This window comes from Zootoca vivipara, chromosome 7 (genome assembly GCF_963506605.1).
Source record: "Zootoca vivipara chromosome 7, rZooViv1.1, whole genome shotgun sequence".
NCBI classification, from domain to species: domain Eukaryota; kingdom Metazoa; phylum Chordata; class Lepidosauria; order Squamata; family Lacertidae; genus Zootoca; species Zootoca vivipara.
In genome coordinates this window covers 71,810,327-71,831,261 of record NC_083282.1, presented here as the reverse complement: position 1 = coordinate 71,831,261, position 20,935 = coordinate 71,810,327, and the positions used below count along the sequence as shown (strand labels likewise).

At 43.5% G+C, this 20,935-nt stretch overlaps 1 protein-coding gene across 3 annotated transcripts in view; it reads right to left on the bottom strand.

Moving 5' to 3' along the window:
- PPP1R16B (protein phosphatase 1 regulatory subunit 16B) overlaps positions 1-20,935 on the bottom strand; it is a 116,007-nt gene that overhangs the window by 55,523 nt on the left and 39,549 nt on the right. For all 3 annotated transcript variants that reach the window (XM_035121657.2, XM_035121660.2, XM_035121658.2), the window contains exon 2: positions 19,397-19,779. In XM_035121657.2, the coding sequence (XP_034977548.1) occupies positions 19,397-19,643 (247 nt within the window). In that variant the 5' untranslated portion in view covers positions 19,644-19,779. The remainder of the gene's footprint in view (positions 1-19,396; positions 19,780-20,935) is intronic.

The window sequence follows — 20,935 nt, the reverse complement described above, 5'->3', positions numbered from 1 at the left end:
GAGCCCAATTGGGCCGCATCTGGCCCCTGGGCCGTAGTTTGGGGACCCTGCTGTAGAACAGTGAAAGGCTATAACCCAGTAGGTAGAGCAGGGAATGTACTGTACCTGCCTGAGTGTACCCCTGGAGAGGCGAATCAGTAGATGATACTGAGCTAGGTAGAGCAATGCTCTATCTTGGTATAAGGCAGCTTTCAATTTCCCCAACTCATCCCAATTTCATGAGCAACACTCTCGGCTGGACTGGAACCAGTGAGAGCCCTAATCATTGACAAAACAGACGTCAGCAGAAAGTCTCTTCCCCCAGTGCATACAAGCAGAGGAAAGACAACCAGGGTTAAGGGACAACAACTGGATTTTCTTATAAATCCTATCAGAGTGAGATTAGCTCACTGTTGCACCAAACAACCAACCCCACTTAAGGAGAGGTAAAGTAGATGCTGCAATACAGTCATGCATTTCAGTTGCTGCTTTTAATGTTAACTGTGGTTCATCGTTTTGGGTGAAGGGAAGTTTAGAAGATGGATAAACAAATAAATGATATTTATTCATCCTACCTGCACGTCATGATCTATTTATTTATAGATATATAGAAATAAATAAGTGACGTAAAACCCAGGGTGGGGGGAACACACCTTCATGTCATGACCTTGTAAAAGCTACAATCCTGAACACACGGAACAAAGGATAACCACTGAAGAAAGAGGGAGCTATTTCCACGTGGGCAGACAGGGTCACCCCAACTAGGGTTGCCATATTTTGAAGAGCAATAAAAGAGGGTGCATTTGTCGACTTCTACTTTTAACTATGGATTGCTATGACAACTCTTCTCGTGAAAAAGAGGACATGTCCTGGAAAAAGAGGACATATGGCAACCCTACCAAAAGTCCATCTAGCTTTCTACGGAAGCTAAGCAGCTGCCTCTGGGAAGTCACAAGGAAGGCTGGAAGACAACAGCCCCTCTCTACTGTTGTTTTCCTAGGAACTAGTATTCAATGATATTCTGCCTCTGAACCTGGAGGTGTGATACAGAAACCCTCACACACAGAACCAAACTTTAAATGTAGCTTCTAAGCAGAGCAGAACTTCCCCACCATCACCACTACCAGCGTCATCCCTTAGGGCTCCAAAACATGTGTCAATCTCTAACTACCACATTAGAAACCCTCTCTTCCTCCCATCATGGTTCTAAATACTGTTAACATGATGGGCATCAGGAGCAAGAGAAAAAGCAACAAGGAAGGATTTGGAGGCTAAAAGGTCTGGCAGCACTTGTTCTTTCCAGGAGTTCTCGTGTGCTTGTACTTTGACAAAGCTGGTTAATAATTTACTCCGGAAATTTCTGACAAATGGTGTGTATCCACTGTAAAGTGAAATAATCACTATTTAAGAAGGTGATTGGTGAGTAATTCCCCTCACAAACATATACAGTATACACCACTGACACACCTTGCTAGAACCTTCCAGCATTCGCAGAGTAGCAAACATCTGCCACGTTTTATTCCAACGACAGGGCAAGAACCAGCTAACCAGTTGGCAAAGGAATACCACATGTTGCTTCACATTTGTCTTCTGCCCTGCCCTTACTTATTTTGAAGGTCCAAATGAGGGTATAACAAGACCAGATGCAAAAGACCTGCACTTTCTTTTTCACAGGACAGGGGGATCAGAATAAAGCACAGGATCAATGTTTGCATTGGGAAGCAGTTGAGTAGACAGCTGCATTTTAGCATTACAATAAGGCATTTTTATTTTGGTATGAGCTTTCGTGTGCATGCACACTTCTTCAGATACAGTGAAATGGAAGTTTCCAGGCACTTATGTAGAGAAGGGGTGGGGAGGGGTGGGGATGGGGAGGGGGCATCACTCAGAAGGGTGGTGGAAATGGGTGATTGACTGACTGATAGCTGTTGATGACCCTACGCCAAAGGATAAATGGACATAAATCTGACATCAGGAACCAGAAGACAGAAAAACCAGTAGGAGAACACTTCAATCTCCCAGGACATTCTATACAAGATCTTAAAGTAGCTGTCTTACTACAAAAGAATTTCAGAAATAGACTGGAAAGAGAAGTTGCTGAATTGCAACTTATCACCAAGCTCAAAACCATGGAGGGACCTGGTTTGAACAGAGATATCGGATTCTTATCTCATTATACATGATAAGCGATCTTCAGCCATCTCAACCCTTGCTTTTTCATGCAAAACCATTTGCAGTCGTTTGCAGTCATCAACAGCTATCAGTCAGTCAATCACCCATTTCCACCACCCTTCTGAGTGATGCCCCCTCCCCATCCCCACCCCTCCCCACCCCTTCTCTACATAAGTGCCTGGAAACTTCCATTTCACTGTATCTGAAGAAGTGTGCATGCACACGAAAGCTCATACCAAAATAAAAACTTAGTTGGTCTTTAAGGTGCTACTGAAGGAATTTTTTTTATTTTACTTCGATCCAGACCAACACGGCTACCTACCTGTAATAAGGCATTTTGAGAGGAACTCCTCCCAGTTCTCTATCAAACACATAAAGAGGGCAGCAGGTCTGTACTTCCCAGTCGAATCATCAATGTCCACATGCCTCCTTGCTCTGCTGTCTCTTCCACATGTTGTCTACATGTATGGAGAGAGATCTTCCAAACATCTCTAATGCAGGAACCAGTTCTGCAGATATAACTGTGCTACTAAGGCCTGGAGCAACCTTCTACAATGTGACGCCCTCCAGATGTTATTGGACTACAATTGCCAAGACCCCTGACTCTTTGATCATGTTGGCTGAAGCTGATGGAGCTTTCGTCCAACATCTGGAGGGTACCAAGTTGGGATGGATCATGGATGCCTTTAGATTTATTTCCAAGAAAATCAGAAAGTCTGACCTATCTTAGCTAGAACCACTGAACCGGGTGTCAGAGCAAAAGAACACCTACCATTATGCCATGTGTTTTTGTGGAAACTTCACCCGCCTCTTCCTGTGCCATGAGTGGAAAGCACAGAGACACTTCCTGTGTAACAAGAGCAGGGGAAAGGGTGTGATAGAAATCACATTCCTAAACTGGGTGACCACAGCCAAGTGGAAAAACCATTCACACCCAGCTCATGGAGGATTGCCAAAGCCAAGTAGTTTTGTTGCTGCAGAATTTCTACTGTGTTGGGTTTTGTTTTTTTAAGAAAGAAAATCAAGTAATAAGATTAATTTGAACGTAACATGGAATAAACTCACAATCCTGCCCACTAAAACACTGATCCTGATTGAGTTATTTTTGAATTGGTGCAAGAAAAGTGGTGTTGGTTCAAGTATTTGAGGTGATGGAGAGCTTGGACAAGGAACCCTTAACAAAGACATGCAAACTGATTATTGTTTCATGCTATCACCGACTATAGGTGCGCTATGTAAAGTGCAAATGTCGTAATGTCAATTCTACTGGGATGATGATCCTTGTTAGCCTTGGAGGTCTGGAAATGCCCAAATTCATCACCCTCTAGAGCCAACCCTCCAGCAAATGGACACCAACTGTTTGGGGCATTTGCCTCAATGCTTAGTAGCACCAGTGATGTTGTCCACTTAAGGCTTGCAGAAACGCTTAGTATTATAGCTTTATAAGCATTATACTCAAAGACCGACCTCACACTCCAACCAACTTGTGGGATGAAGAATTTTGAAGAACCATTTCTAGCAAAGAGTTATTTCTGGCATCCTCGCCAAGGGGAATTTATGGAAGAGTACAATTTAACTGTCAACCGAAGTATGACATAACATACTAATTACAAGAAGAAATTAGAAAAATGTGAGTCAGATGGGGGAAGTTCTAAAAGTTCCTAAATAAATTGACACAGTTGCCTCCTTCAGACCTCCACCCACTCATGTTCATGTGGGGGGAGGTGGGACCATGCTGCTGATATCGCCACACACCACTGGCTCAGTCCCCAATTTCTGTGTGCAGAACCAGAAGTTAGAAGATGAGCACAGCTGTACGCTAGTAGGTTTTCCATGCATTTACATAAACACGTACAGAAACTCTGAAAGGTGGCAGTATGTTGAGACAACTATTGTTCTAGTTGCTGCCTGACCACTGCTTTGCTGTGCAGATTAATAGTACAGGACTACAGGATGATGCTTTAGCCATGGGGGAAAGAATCTCTTGCTGTGCATGAATATTTCCATGCTTTTGAACAAGATACTCACCAGGGTGTAGGGAATATGCCGTCTTTACAGTGAAAGAGAAAGGACAGAGAGATAAGAGAAACAGTTTTGAATGAAGAAATAAAAGTCACCTCCAGACTGCCAGCATGCTGTAAATTACGGTTTGCAAAATCAAAGTGAATTAGAGTGCTCTGTTACAACAATGTCGCTTTTAAAAAAGCCCCACACAGACTTTATGATAGTGATGGAGAAATGCACTAACAAGTATGGGATAATGCTCAACAGGAAGAGTTATAATGGCCACTGCAGTGCTTTTCAACTGGGGTGCCATGGCACCCTGGGGTGCTGTGGGCAACACTGACCTGTGCCCCTTTTTCCCTTTCCTCCATCCTCTCACTCTCTGCCTCCCAAAGGCTTGCACAGCTGTTTATTGCAGCAGCCCTGGCTATGAGCTCCGCAAGCGAATTATGCCTCTGGGGTACCTCTCTTTGGGGCAGGAGGAGCAACTCAGAGACCAGGAACAGCAGCAGCAGCTGCCCGGATGACTCCCAAGTAGAAAGGAAAGGAGAGGAGGCTGAGGGAACACTCCACAAGGGAAGGTGTTTGAAAAAGGGTGAGAGACTGCCAGCTCTGCAGGCAAGGGGTGACATAACTGGGCTCCTGAGCCCCACAGGGGTGCCACAGAAAGAATGCAGTTGGTTAAGGGAGCCATGGGCTCAAAAAGGTGGAAAACCTCTGCTCTACATAATCAAATAAAGATGCTCGGTGAACAGGTTGTCTGGAGGAGCCTTAAAAGAGAGTGATGTGTACTGGCTGAACACGAAGCAACTTTGAATGGAAAACTGATGCAGGGTTACAACTCTGCTGCTGTATAGAAATGCCTCTCTGCTTTCACTTATTCTCTGCTTCTGTATTTTGATTAAACAACAGCCACCCAAAAACAAAATGCACCAGTAGCCTTCAATGCTCTCTCATCCACAGGAAACGAAACCCAACAGGGTTGCCTCTGAGGCTCAAGGAGAAATGTTTTTTTCCTCTGTCTGCACCCTTTTGTCACGCGAGAAGTTCCTCGTTTTGAATATGGCCTGCTATCTTTAAGACCTCATGCAAATCAAGTCCTGGGTGAGACCTCAAGCAAATGCAGTGGCATTGCACAGCAGACTGCAGTGGCTGCATCCATGTGCCTGAGGTTGCTTCTCGTGCATTAATAAAAATTGGTCACCAACGCAGCTGCACAGGGATTGATTTGAAGGATCTTAGGGTCCAAGTCACATCACCAATTTCAGTATGGCTATTGCCATGTGCATGCATGTGGGGGGGGGAGTCTGCAGTGAGACAGTTGCTTGACTTGCTAATTGTGGGTACAGAACTCTTTCTACAGAATAGCTTTCCATGTCCCCTTGGAAGAGTCAGAGGACTTGCAGACACAGTGATGTACCTACAATCATAGGCTTTGCCTCTGCTTCTGACACTGATACATGCAGAAACTGTTACTCTATTGGCATCTCTCATGTAACTAACTTCTTGAACATACTTGCACCTTCCAGACTGGACTCTGTATCTTTCATGGCAGAGAGAGAGAGAGAGAGAGAGAGAGAGAGAGAGAGAGAGAGAGAGAGAGAGAGAGAGAGAGAGAGAGAGAGAGAGAGAGAGAGAGATGAAGGTAAATATTGGGAAAGGTCTACCACTTCTCTATTGGAAGACCTCAATATTGAAGGCGTGATTAAAACCCAGACATTCACGTCACTTTCAGACAACCCGTTTATCAAGCATTCATACTTATCAATTTGCGCAAAGCCTGCAGGGAGGTCAGACAACGGCACCTATTCACTGGGCCGATTTGTTTGTGGGGAGGTTATACAATGCTACATCAAGCAATGGTTACCCCACCATTTCCAGATGGGGCAAGGAAAGCAGGTTTGTTGTGCAAGAGCACCAAATCGACCTGAATTGTGCACCCTGAACTCATCCATTTGGGATTGAATCCCGATTCCCACCAGAAAATAGTGATACAGTCTTGAAGGGCCGCTTTGTCAGTGCAACTTACAGGTACACCAGTACAGGAAACCGAAACAACTGCTGCCCAAGCTGGTGGTTGGATGCACCACAGGACATAACACCACCTGTGGCCATTGTGTTACGTACTTCTACACAGTGGAAACGGGAAGCCACCCTAAGTAGCTGTGTCAGTTTACGGAATATTGCAAGACACTTGGAGATAACAAGTGCAACAAGTATGATGAAACTGCAAGATGAATATAAACAAATGCCAAATGGCTAGGAATTTTTAGTTAATTTTATTAAACAATAGCTACGACTTATAGGAGCAGGGATTTATCACATGCTTCTCTGAAAAGCTGCAAGGGTATTCACAGGATCACTAGATACTGATGTTAACAACATGTTAACATGTTAACATTTTTTTTACTGGTCTTGTCATTCTCTCCCTCCCCTGTGGTCAGGCATCCCCAAACTCGGCCCTCCAGCTGTTTTGGGATTACAATTCCCATCATCCCTGACCATTGGTCCTGTTAGCTAAGGATGATGGGCGTTGTAGTCCCAAAACAGCTGGAGGGCCGAGTATGTGGGTGCCTGCCCATGATGCTTCTTTGTTTATAAGGATTTAAAGCTTAATGTACGGTGGCAAAGAAACTGACTTGTGAAAAAGGAAGTCCTAGGTTTAAATTTTGTCTCTGCAGCAAACTCACTTAGGTGAGCTTTCAAAATCCACCGCTTACCTACAGCATCAAACTGAATCATCCATGTGGGGTTCTTCTTTGTACTTTTGTACGTTCTGTAGCACTAAAAGGTAGTTAACTATTGGGTGGGGGAGAATATTCACAGATATGAGGATGCTTTAGAAAATTAAAAGTCATTGGCATGAAGATTAGCAGCTTCACACCTACGAAGGGAGGGCATCAGATCAGAGGCGCCGCAAGCGTATTCACAGGATACTGATGAGCTGCCTTTTCATGTTAAGAACATTTTTTTTTAACTGGTCTTAGTTTCAGCCAGAGTACAGCAGGATTCAGCTACAGAATCCTTAAGGCCACAGCTTAATGTCAGACAAAATTACCTTAGAGCATACACAGAAAGTACTTCCTTCACCACAATGTAACCTTCATCTAAACTAGGATTATAGGCTTTTCCCTCAAGGTCATTTGAAAACATGGACTTGGGCTCTGACACTCTTTCTTTAGAAACCTGAGTATGAGAAAGACGGTTTAAAGCATGATGAAAAAAGTTAAAGTTATATTTCAAACTGAATGGATTCAAAACACAGAGTGGAAATATAAATGAGCATTTACTACTGCAAGACTGAACAGGACACACAGATTAACAAAAGCGTGTCAAGAAAACCACTCCAAACAAAACAAGCAGGAGGGAGAGTTTGCATGCATGGAAATCTTAGCATCCGTTATCAGGAGCTACCTAGACAACTGCTACAGCAACTAGAGTTAAATAAGGATTTAAAGCATTTGGCGACTAAAAGGGAGTTATGAGCTTGGGCAGGGCCGGCCCTACGGCCAGGCTGGGTGGCGCAGGGCACCACGGCGCCGGCCCGCCAGGAGGGCGCCGCGAGCTGCGCCCGCCCGCTGGCCGGTCCTCCGGTTCGCTGCGCAGCTGCGCCCACGGCAACCGCGCTGTGCTTGCCCGCCCGCCACGCAGCAGCGCCTGTGGCAGCCGCGCTGCGCCCGCCCACCGCGCTTGAAAACGGGGCGGGGGGGTGCCAGAGGGATCCATTGCTCCATGGCGCCAGGGGCGCTTAAGACGGCCCTGAGCTTGGGATGTGCTGTAAAATGAAAAGGCCTGAAGGGAAAGAAACTGTGAGAGTGGGAGACAAGTGTACAGAGACACAGTCCACAGAAGTAGCGTTTAGCAACACAGACACAGGAACCATCCAGTTATGTTGGCCAACATTATAAATGTGACTACCGTACTACAACATTTGCCTTGACAGCAGCCAGCCACCTAACATGAAGGCCTACGTAGCAATTAGTGGTGCACAGATGGAGAGAAAATTGCTTTAATCTAGGAAGAAAATGGCACTTTACCCCGGGGGAGGACAGTTTGCTTGTTGATTTTTAAATGCTCCCTGTGAAGGACCAGGGTGAGTAAAAGCTGTCCCTTTATGCAATTCTGGCCCAACACATTTTGCTGCAGGATGTCCTCTTTCCATTTCTAAGTCAAAGTGCATACAGTGGTACCTCGGTTTAAGTACACAATTGGTTCCGGAAGCCTGTACTTAACCTGAAGCGTACTTAACCTGAAGCAAACTTTCCCATTGAAAGTAATGGAAAGTGGATTGATCCATTCCAGACAGGTCTGCGGAGTACTTAAACTGAAAGTACTCAAACCGAAGTGTACTTAAACCGAGGTATGACTGTACAACTCCACATAAATCAAGTTGTTTTGGGCACCTGAGGCAGAAAAACCCATAAGCAACATTCCCCCCTTTTTCTTATTAAGAACCATCACAACCACCATAGCAAGTTCAATAAACACAAGGCAGCCACATCTCTCTGCCTAATGGTAGGGCCACCCTGCAGATATTTCCACCTTGCTGCATCCTCCCTTTGCATCCTCCGGATATCTCTTTTTGCAGAAGAGGAAACACAGTTTTCACAATGCAAATTTCAATCACCACACACAACCCAGTTGTGTGGCCCTGGCAATGGTGAGAAGGGCACCTCTCATCATTGCCCATTCTCTCCCCATAACGTCCTTATACATAAAACAATGCCAGTGCAGTGGAACTGACTTTCAGATGTCGTTATGCAGTGAAACATGACTGGTTAACATGGCAGCATATTGAAGCTAAGTCAGAATGAACGCAGTTTCCTGTCCTTTCTCAGGCATTGTCTGGTCCTGCCAAAAGGAGGGAGGAAATGGTAACCATCTACCGCTGAACTATGGTTACTCACTTGCTGATGGACACAGATGGCATTTTCAATATGCACAAGGCGAGCAGCAATGTTTCATTTTTTACTGTTCGGCTGATGCAATCTCTTTGCATGCAACCCTACTTCACACTGGGATTAAGCATGCTTTAATTCATCAATGAACATCTTAATTCACAAATTAAAGCCCATCCCACCTCAATGAATTGGCAGAGCAGAGGCTGAGCAGGCTGAACATATGCACCAATAGCTTCCTCTCCCTACCATATTATGGAAAATGCAATTTAAAGAAGGCTTTTCCTTCCCATTTACATCCCAAACTAGCAGATGCTTAGCCTTTCAAGTTGAAATGCCAGCACTAATGGCAGGCAGCTGTAGCCAACAGCACTCAGCTGAAATCAATTCCAACACAGGTTCTTAAATATGGATCTTCTAGGCAGTACTGATAGGATTAAGCCTTGTTCATTTTTAAAGCTATTCTATCTCCAATGTAATATGAAGTATTATATATTTCAATTTCCAAAGCTGAGGAACAAGACACTACTGAAGATGGACTTTTCTTTTATACATGCTAGCTTTTGCTTATTGAAAGTACTCATAAGGTAAAGGTAAAGGGACCCCTGACCATTAGGTCCAGTCGTGACCGACTCTGGGGTTGCGCGCTCATCTCGCATTATTGGCCGAGGGAGCCGGCATACAGCTTCCAGGTCATGTGGCCAGCATGACAAAGCCGCTTCTGGCAAACCAGAGCAGCACATGGAAACGGCATTTACCTTCCCGCTGTAGCGGTTCCTATTTATCTACTTGCATTTTGACGTGCTTTCGAACTGCTAGGTTGACAGGAGCTGGGACCAAGCAACGGGAACTCACCCCGTCACAGGGATTCGAACCGCCGACCTTCTGATCAGCAAGCCCTAGGCTCAGTGGTTTAACCACAGCGCCACCTGGGTCCTTAAATACTCATATTAAATACTCATATTGCCCTTTAAATCCTAACCAGCTTGGGGCAGGTTATATGACATCCAGATGACCCTGACTGGACCTTAAGGTCAGGCACAAGATACAAGGCCTTTTCAGTGGTGGCTCCATATCTGTAGAGTTATCTCTTATAAGTGATATGATTAGCTCCTTTCAGGTGGGACTTAATGGATTTTTTATTTCAGTCCACTGGGGTTAAAGAGGGTGGTGCAGTTTTTACCGCTCTCTGTTTTAGATTGCGATATTGTGAACTTTATACTGGTTTGCTGGTCTGAAGTGCTTTGTGCTGTTATAGTGTCATTGTTGTTTTTTAAAATAACATTTCAGATACTAGTATGTTTCTGCTTATTAATAAAAAATAAATATTTGTGTACCCCATGCTAGGAAAACTTTGTTTTAAAAGGCAGCATAGAAATTCTTGAATAGACTAAATATAAATAAAATAAATTGCACTGTTAGGCCATCAAACACTTCAGAAAATGTGCCTGATACAACCGCAAAAAGGGCAACATTACTCAGTTTGGATAGCATGTAAGAATTCAACAGATTAATCAAATCACTTAAAGATCAGATGATTAATTAACTAAACAGTCTTAGTCGCTTGACAGCCAGGCCTTCAGCTGCCAAAATCAATGACATTCACAGCTAAGAGGGATACTGTGTCCTCTGGTTTGCCTGCCGAGATCTGGCAACACAGAGCTTGCAAAGCAGATGGCAACCTTAAGCATCTGAACTGGTTGTACCTCTTGCAGACACAGCAATGAGAGCAATTCAAATGAGCTCCTTATGTGCTGCTATGGAAGGAACGCATTTGTTAGTGCTGCTACAGGAAAACAGAACAAAAAACTGCAAAAATTAATCTGCTAGCATCAAAATGAACACCAATTGTTAATCAGGGATAAGGGAAAGGAACTATGCACATAGTCAAGAGTTTGGCATTATCAGCTAGCCATTATTGACATCATTCTCTACCAATATCTAACCCAGCTTGGAAAGTGCTAGGTCCTTTGCCACAGTGTTTCCCTTATGACTCAGAAGCAGGCTAAGTGGTAGAGCAAGTGCTTTGCACACGAAAGGTCCCAGGTTCAACCCCCAACATCTCCTGTTATCCTCCCTGCAAGAGAGGGCATGTATTGCGGTAGGTCCCAAGAGACCAGGTCTAGGTATTGGGGCTGGACAATTGGAGCAGCAACAACACCCTATTGGTGGTCCATCTGACGGGGCGCAATTGGGCTGAGGGCTTGCCAATCAAAGAGTCAGATGGACCAGTATTTAAGCGCTGCACTCACCGTAAAGATCCTCCTTCTCTGGTTGAATTGCATCAGAACACCCGCCCACCGCTCCCTAATTTTAGGGCTTTCACTTGACCTTGCTATGCTGTCGTGTGTCATCTGCCATTGTTGCAGGGGCACGGCAGGAATTTTCCCCACTTGGCTGATTGGCTGTTGCCATTTGGGTTTCACCTGCTGCTTAGCAATTCGTCACAACTTATAAGGTTGGCTCTGGTTCATGCTGATGATAGTGGGGTAATGATCCTTTATCACCACATATATATATATACATATACATATACATATACATATACATATTCAGGTATTCCTCTTAAAGGAATCCATTGGACCGATGGTTGGTATTCCCCCAAGCAGGGTTGCCCTAATCCAGTGTTCTGGGCACATGTGAGGGAATCAGGGCCTGGCTGGCGCATGCCAGTCAGGTAACCCCATCCGAGGTGTGTACCTGGCTGCTGACTCATGGTGTGCCCTGAGTCAGTGCTACCCAAGGTAGCTAGTCGACCCAGAGCCTATGCAACCACTCACTTGATTTGTTATCAATGAGGTTGTGGCCTAAATTCTGCCAAAAACCAAACCAAAAATATGAGTCATGGCAGAATTTATTTCTAGGCCTGGTATAGAGGGTCTCCACACGCAAATATTTGTATATCAAACCCTACCACCACCAGCCAGCACACACAATTTTGGGGTAGATAGTCAACGTGCACCTTGAGTTCCAACATCTACAAGAAGAAGCCCAAGACAATGGTTTAATCCTATACTTCTGCTATTCCTTTCAAATGCTATAAATATTACGCATAAAAATCGAGGGTGATTTCTGGGGACAATGTACAGTGGTACCTCTGGTTACGAACTTAATTTGTTCCAGAGGTCCATTCTTAACCTGAAACTGTTCTTAACCTGAGGTACCACTTTAGCTAATGGGGGCTCCCGCTGCCACCACGCCACTGGTGTGCGTTTTCTGTTCTCATCCTGAGGTAAAGTTCTTAACTCGAGGTACTACTTCTGGATTAGTGGAGTCTGTAACCCAAAGTGTTTGAAACCTGAGGTGTTTGTAACCCGAGGTACCACTGTACTGAAACAAGGAGCTGAACCTAGATGTCAGACAGACTGCCTCCACCAGGGAGATTCTGTACTTGGTCACAATCCCTCCTTAGAAGTAAATACCAGTTTCAGAAGAAAAGGGCTATATGGAAAATTCAAGGCACCTTTGTAAAAAGTCTGAACATCTAGGGAAAAACTGGAAATTTATAAAAAAGAGTACATTAAGAGAAAGCAATTTATCGAGATAATTAATGGCTCTCTTTTTTTTTAAAAAAATGCTTTTTTAATTGTAGAAGTTGGTTTTATATCGAAAGTGGTGCAAAAACAGTAAGTGAACAGCCGCTAGAAGGTGAATGGATGGTTTTACACACACACACACAGCACTGTGCTCATTATCACTACTATGACAGAATTAAAGGATCGTCATACAGGAAAATTCTACAGTACATGATGAATACTGAATTGATGAGCTATTTCAGATCTTCCTAGGTTAAGATACTTTCCCTTAACAAACTAGGATTATGAGTTACAGGTAGGTAGCCGTGTTAGTCTGACATAGTCAAAACAAAATAAAAAAATTCCTTCCAGCAGCACCTTAGAGACCAACTAAGTTTGTCATTGGTATGAGCTTTCGTGTGCACGCACACTTCTTCAGATACCTGAAGAATATCTGAATATCTGAAGAATACCTGAAGAATAATTCTTCAGATATCTGAAGAAGTGTGCATGCACACGAAAGTTCATAACAATGACAAACTTAGTTGGTCTCTAAGGTGCTGCTGGAAGGAATTTTTTTTATTTTGTTAGGATTATGAGATCCATCATATATCTGCAACTTTAAAAAAGGCTCTTAAAAGCTATTTAAAGAACCATATTATCCGTTATCAGGAGGTGTTCTTCTGTCTCACCTTGTAAATTCTGTTCAAGCATCTGCCCATCAGAGTATCCTCCTTCATTCATCTCACGTGTCCAATAAGCAGATTTTAGCTTATGAAAGTTTATGTCCCAAGATTCAGGCCAAGTTCAAGTGTTTCTGGATTGTACCACTTGAGTGAAATGCATTTGTGTAGTTCTTTAGTCCCAACTACTGTTCCCCTCCCCACCCACCACCCACCCCCAATTTCGGGTTTCTGCCTGTCAAACTGCCCACAACTCAGGCCAATCAGTGTGTGTGTGTGCACACACACAGCGCACATGAATGCTCACTCACAAAATCAAAAACACCCAGGGGCGAAACTAGACTTTAATTCACCCAGGTCAAAGACCTGGTGTGGCACACCCACCCACCCATGTGTGTTTGCCCGTGCGCACACACACAGACAGAGGGGGGGGGGGTTGGGAGCCTCAATGGTGCCCTCTGGAGGCTTCACCCAGGGCAAGAAGCCTGGCTAGTCCCTCGGTAGCTACGGCTCTGAAACACCTAAAAATAGAAAGCCAGTCTGCTTAGAGGGGCTACTCCATATAAAATGAATCCTTTTCTCTCTCCTTTCAAGTTTAAGGAAATGATTAATCACATGATTCCCCACCCTCATAGTCTGGCAACGTACAGCCCAGGAAAATATTTCTAGCACATTCATTCATTTCACAGTACTTGTATCCCAACTTTCTATCCCAAATCACTCAAGGGAGGCAGCAAACAAGCACTGAAAGATCAAGAAAACAAGTTGAAAGGAAAGATAAAGTGACAGTCAGATGGCAGATGGCCAAAATTAAGCAACCTGCAGGCCTAAAAAGACAGTGAAGGGTGATATTATCCCATTTGTGTGTGGGCTACCCATTAGTCTTTAGTGTGACATGTCTCTTTGTCCTCAGAATCCTAGGGTTTCAAAGAAACAGAACATGAGGTACTTTAACACACACACACCCTGCTTTTAGCTAAAACTATATACCCCTGGGACGCGGTGGCGCTGTGGGTTAAACCACAGAGCCTAGGGCTTGCCGACCAGAAGGTTGGCGGTTCGAATCCCTGTGATGGGGTGAGCTCCCATTGCTCGGTCCCATCTCCTGCCAACCTAGCAGTTTGAAAGCATGTCAAAGTGCAAGTAGATAAATAGGTACCGCTACAGCGGGAAGATAAATGGCGTTTTCGTGTGCTGCTCTGGTTCGCCAGAAGCGGCTTTGTCATGCTGGCCACATGACCTGGAAGCTGTACGCTGGCTCCCTCGGCCAATAACGTGATATGAGCGCCGCAACCGCAGAGTCGGTAATGACTGGACCTAATGGTCAGGAGTCCCTTTACCTTTTATATACCCCTAAACTCAGCCTAAAAGTAGCTTGAGGGCTAGCACCTACAATTTATCCATAGTATTTATTAACACATCTTACCTATAGCATTTCCCTTGAAGCAACTGTAGACTTAAGGCCCTCCCAGGCATCCTTTTTCTAATAAAATCATAGAGTTGGAAGGGACCCTAAGGATCATCTAGTCCAGGGTTTCAGTGAGACTGAAAATGAGTTGATATAATCAGACTTCAGTTAAAAGCCTGCTGGCACCAGAGGTTCAACAGGGAAGCGGCTTATCTGAACCCAAATGAGTTTCATGAAACTGGTCCCACAATGGTGAATGAATGGCTCCTGGTGGATACGAGCCATGGGGGTGGGGACTAACGGTGACCCTGGAGATCTCAATGATTGGGTAGGCATATACGAGATCAGGCAGTCTGCAGAGGGATCCTGGTCGTGAGTTGCTAAGGGCCCTTAAAATTCATACAAGAACTCTGAAACTGATTCGTGTTCGTGATGGTATTGGGGTGGTGCTTGCGAGTCTGTTTTCAATACTTCCTGCACCTGTAAAAAATTCAGGGTGGACACACCGATTTGCTTTTAACCGGTGCATTCCTCAATCAGTGCATTCTCCATAATGTCCTGCTGACTCATCACGCCACACCATCACAGAAAAACGGATAAAGTAGAATGACGGGTGGACAGTCCAATATGTATCCACCACCAATGCGGTATGATTGCATCGATGACATGTTACAGAATACACATGTAAAAAGGGGGGGGAACCCACTAATATGGAGGGGCCATTCCTGTAGAGATGCTTGCCCTTGTCCAATTAATTGACCTAGAGTCCTAGACATCTAAGCAGTGGCTAGAGAGGTAATTAACTGGATGGAACTGGCAATTTACCTCAAGCCCCATTACTGCTGCAAATACATGTTTGTGCAAATCTCTTCTCGGGATCTATTTGTGCCTTGCCTCCTACAGTGCCCTCCATAAAGATTATACTGTGGGCAGGCTGCCTATCAGAATAATCCCAAACTTGTCACTGTTGCCTTTAGCTTGCCTCCTTTGTCCTGCCTACCTATCAATCTTAGGGTTAGATTGGCAGATTTTTAAGCAGGGATTATACTTGTTTGTTTCCTCTGCGGAGCCAGCTACAATGGGAGCTAAGCCTGTAGCTGATACAACGCAGTGACATTTGCAATAGGATATGCTAAGGCTCCCATAGATTTCCCTTTTTCTTTTTAGCCTTTCCTTGACAAATGAGTCCCAAATCTAAATGGCATCATAAATACCAAACAGCATAAATCTTTTATTTCTCTTTTGAAGAGGAAAACCAATTCTTGCTCAAGGCAGGAAACAATTCCCACACACTCTCGTAACAATTCTCATTTTTAAGTCCAGTGGTTTTTAAAATCCAGGTTTTTGAGTGTCTTGACAGTTAAATAAAGATGCTCTAAATGGCAATATACACTTGTTGCACACAACAAGGTCACTTTAGCCAATTCACTGATACAGGAACAACACTTACACATTCAATGAGCAAAGGCTTGGATTTCAGTGGGTAATTCCCCTCTTATGGATAAACACTGCTTTTGGAAGGATGTCAGATAGCATGGGGGGTGGGGCAGAGCTGGGAAAGCAGCTTCCAATGTAAATGACTGTCATGAAAGGCTAGGATAGTCAATGGGGAGCCCTCCAGGTGCTACCTATTCATTTCCTGCCTGCCATTCACCATAAGCTCCTTGTGAAACAATTACATTTTAGGAACAACTAAAACCCTTCCATACAAAACAGAACATTATCACTTCAACAACAGAGATGGGTCCCACAAAACAAATTACCGTACATAATTGTCAAGGGCCAGGAAAAGAGACTGAAGTTGTACAATGCAAATGCTAGACACACTTCTATGGAGAGGGAGCTTCACCATTTAGAGGCTGCCACAGAGAAAGCCCTCTCCTGGACAGCCATACACAGTAGATCTCAGTGGAAGAAGCTTGTCTACTGCAGGGTTGCTAATCTGTGGCCTTCTGGATTTAGCTGAAATAGAATTCCCATTTGTCCTAACCAGGTTAGTCAGGGATGATGCAAGTTGCATAGTCCAAGACATAAAGAAGCTACAGGCTACCCACCTGTGGTCTAGAACAGCTAGGATGCCACTGAGATACCACTGCAGTATTAGTTTTAGTTCCAGTATTTCCACTGCCACCTAAACTTCATTTCCCATTTGTTTCCACCCCTTCAGAAAGCAAAGAGTTCTTCCACTTTCTTGCAGCAGCTTCAACTTGAGCATCAAATCAAATAGCAATTCAGGTTGCAATTCTTTGCAGATTTCCTTGGAAGGGGCAAGTCCTGCTGAACTCAGTAACTGCAGTGTTTGTTTAAGTGGGCAGCGGAAAGCCAATAGGTAGAGTCATGAGCAAGAGGCAGCAAGGTGTTAGGAGACAGAGCATAGCATCCCCTAAGGTAGCTCTCAGGTGTGGTGGTGAACATTTTCTTGCCAACAGGGTTGAAGTAAGAATCAATTTGGTTTCTGTAGATGGAATAGAGGGGTGGGAGAACCAACTCGTCTTTTGTTTCATACTGTTAAATGACATGGGCCAGCCCTGGATACGTTCTCTCCTAGAAACCACACTTGTACTTCAGTTTTAGTCCATACTGATTAAAGTACCATCAACAGATAATTGCATAAAACAAACCTTCGGTAAATGTTTAATATATACCTGGTGTATGTGTATATGTATATGTTGCTGTTTATACCAATTCTGCAAACATTTCCTCATTCTTCTCTAATTATTTTCCTTGTTACTCAAAACCAAAATATCATATACACATTTAAAAGGCTTTAGACAACACATCCTGATTGCTACTTGGCGTGGATTTACTTCCTTTAGATCTGCTGGCAGACATTTGATATATACAAAATGTCAATACTGAAAAAAATAAAAGGGTCCCCCCTCCATTTCCTCATTCGGTTCACTATATCATTTGATATCTTCCCTCCAACAATCCAGTTTTTAAATCTTGAGATCAGATTACATCATAGTGTCCTATTGTCTTGTCCCAGCTGAACAATTTATGCCTAATGATCGAGGGCAGTAGGGAAATATCTGGGCTAATCCTACTTTTATCATCCTCTCGGCTTCTAAACAATTTGTTGTGTAATTCAGATCTCAGATGGTGTTTCCTTTCAAGACATATTATTGCATCTAATGGATCTAGCCGTAATGTCTGTTCCAGCCCAAACTACGTCCAAATCACATACTGACAAAAGATAAATAAACCGAACAGCATTAACAGGCTGTGAAAGGGAACATTTGATGAAAACTCCATTGATTTTGCAGGGCATTTGTAGCTATTTCTTCTAATGTGCCACCCAAAGGAATGTTTATTATTAGACTCCGCCCAATATGAAACAAATTATTGGGTAAATGTAAGAAAAGAGAGTCTTAAAAACAACAACTAGTTTTTTAAAACTTCAGATAGAACATCCATCTTCACAATCAATAACTTTTTCCAAGCAAAAACAAAATAAATCTCAGTAAAGTTGTCAAGAGGCAAATTGTTAACTTTCCTTCACTCCCCCTACTTCCCGTTTCATCCTTCTTATGAGATGTCTCCTGAAAAGAACCACCATAAAACCTTATACCAAAACCCAGAGCAGCTATTATGCTTTAAGTGTATCTTTTGCCACTTGCACAACATATACCAAACAAAGATCAATATTCCAAACATTTCACCCAAGTCCAATTCTTTTACACAGGCATGGTAACAAATGCTCATTTTTACTTTATGTCTATATAATTCTTTTCTGCAACAAATTGGTACTCCCCCATCCCTGCCCAAGTAAATGCATCGGGGTAACCCAGAAACAAACCCCATTTTATACCTGTAGCCATGCTGCACATACTTTGGTTTTTAAGAAAGGAAAAAATACCCCAAACTAATTTTTTCTTCCGTCCTAACACTCTTCCTAATCAGGAACAAGACCGGATTTAGGTTTGAAGCTACTGAAGGTAACGGGGCCCTTTATATGTCCAGCTGTCCTTTGTCAACAACATATTGTCACTGTTTTTTTTCTGTTGAATATATGCCATATGGTAATTTATGGACCTAATATGTATCTAAAGCTATTTCACATAACAAAATATGTATTTTATCAAAGTATATCCAGCTTTTTTCCCTTCAAATTTTTTTGGGGCCCCAAGAGAGTGGGGCCCTAAGCTATAGCTTGTTTATCTTATACGTAAATCCGGCACTGTTTTCAACACTTCTTGTGTTGAATAAGAACATTTTAAAGTTTTCAGTTTTGAGTTGCATTTTCAGCCAGCCAAAAATGTCAAGAAGACTGTATATTTTATTTCCATTTGCAATCAGCTCTAATATTTATACATCAAGACTACTTTATATCTATATTATTCTTTTCTACAACAAATTGGTACTCCCCTATCCCCGCCCAAGTAAATGCATCAGGGTAACCCAGAAACAAACCCCATTTTATACCTGTAGTCATGCTGCACACACTTTGGGGTATTTTTTTCCTTTCTTAAAAACCAAACTATTTTTTATTTTACTTTTTGCTTCCGCCCTAACACATCAGGAATCTGCTAGAGGATGCAAAACATGGAACGGCAGTCAAGGGATGGAAAATGTTCATCGCAAGCCTCAGACTGGACATATTGCATATGGCAGTCTAAAGGAAAACCATCCAGGGCTCAAAATGAGCACTCAGAGCACCACTGGGCGCTTAGCACATGGCTCACAGTCAAACCTAGCAAGGCCACATGTGGCATGAAAACTTGCAGCATCTCCTACCTTCCTCAACATCGTTCCTTAGCGAAGCCTCCAGCAGCGCAACGCTGGCCTCAAAAGACACCTTCTTGCGGCTGGCAACGTTCCTCTTCTTCTCATGCTTCCTCCTCTTGTGCTGCATCTCCTTCTCGTATTGCGCCCACTTCTTCAGCTGCTGAGCGCGGCGTTTCTGAGCTGTCCGTAGCCGCTCGAGGGTAGGTACCTTATCCAGTAGCTGCAGCTCTGTCAACAAGTCCATGTGGGTGTCCATCGCCCGCCTGCCAATGGGTCAGCCACACTCCTGCTGGACCACTCCACCTTGCGACAAGATGCTGGCACTACGGGAACATGCTGCGGCTGGACTGCGAGCCGCACTGCGTAGGTACCAGAGAGCACATTGTGGTATCCTGCACAGTGAGAGAGAGGGGGGCAGAAAACAACTAAGCGTGTGTTGCGTCCGACAAAAACAAAACTGACATAAAAGAGCACATGTGCCAATGGCTACATTCTAAATAGCCATTTAATGTTCTTAACGATGAATGTTGCTCTTCCTTCATAAAACTTCTCCCCGCCAAATGAGCATTTACCCCTATATTCAGTTGCATTTAGGTATTTGGTCAACCGACAGGCCTTCAACTTATCTGAGTATTTTAAAAGTATATGGCTGCCAGGAAAGGAGGAGGATAAACAACCCAAGGAGGATTGGCGTATAAAACTGACGGCCAATGCTGAAATTGACTACTAAATTAAGAGGACATACTGATGAAATGTTTAAGGAGGAATGGAGAGCATTCATAGATTACCTATCCAACCATCACCCATACATGAAAGTCAAAGGCAGAATTTGAAGTATAAACAGTGGGTTGTTGAAAGAACTAATGATATTGGGGTTTGGACAATAAAAATGTGTGTTATAAAACAATAAGGAGTAAAACAAAACAAAAAAACACCAGGAAAGAAGGGTGGGAAGTCAAGAAGAACCTATTTATTTATTTATTTTAAAAAATGTATACGATGATAAATGCTTTGAAATATCTTTGGAGAATTAATAAAAAATATTTATATTTTTAAAAAGCATATGCCCACTAAAGAACACTGAACTCTCAATGTAGTCTTTTTAAAGCCACGTTTATCCTACAACAATAACCCTTGAACTCATTTCAGCCTCTCCGTCCAGCTAATGCACCCATCCAGATGTTCATTTGTTAAAACTGCAACAAAGGAAATGGATAAGATTAATGATCACTTTTCATGTTTTCCTTGCTTTGGATATTAAAACCTCAATCAGAAGTCTTAAAAGCGATTCCACCAACCTGGCAGCGTCCAGGGCAGCAGAATCACTTTGTTATTACAGTCATACCTCAAAAGTCGAACAGAATCCGTACTGGAAATCCGTTCAACTTCCAACACATTCGAAAACCAAAGCACGGCTTCTGATTGGCTGCAGGAAGCTCCTGCAGCCAATCAGAAGCCCCGTCAGACATTCGGCTCCCAAAAATAGTTCACAAACCGGAACAGTCACTTCTGGGTTTGTGACGTTTGGGAGCCAAAACGTTCAGGAAC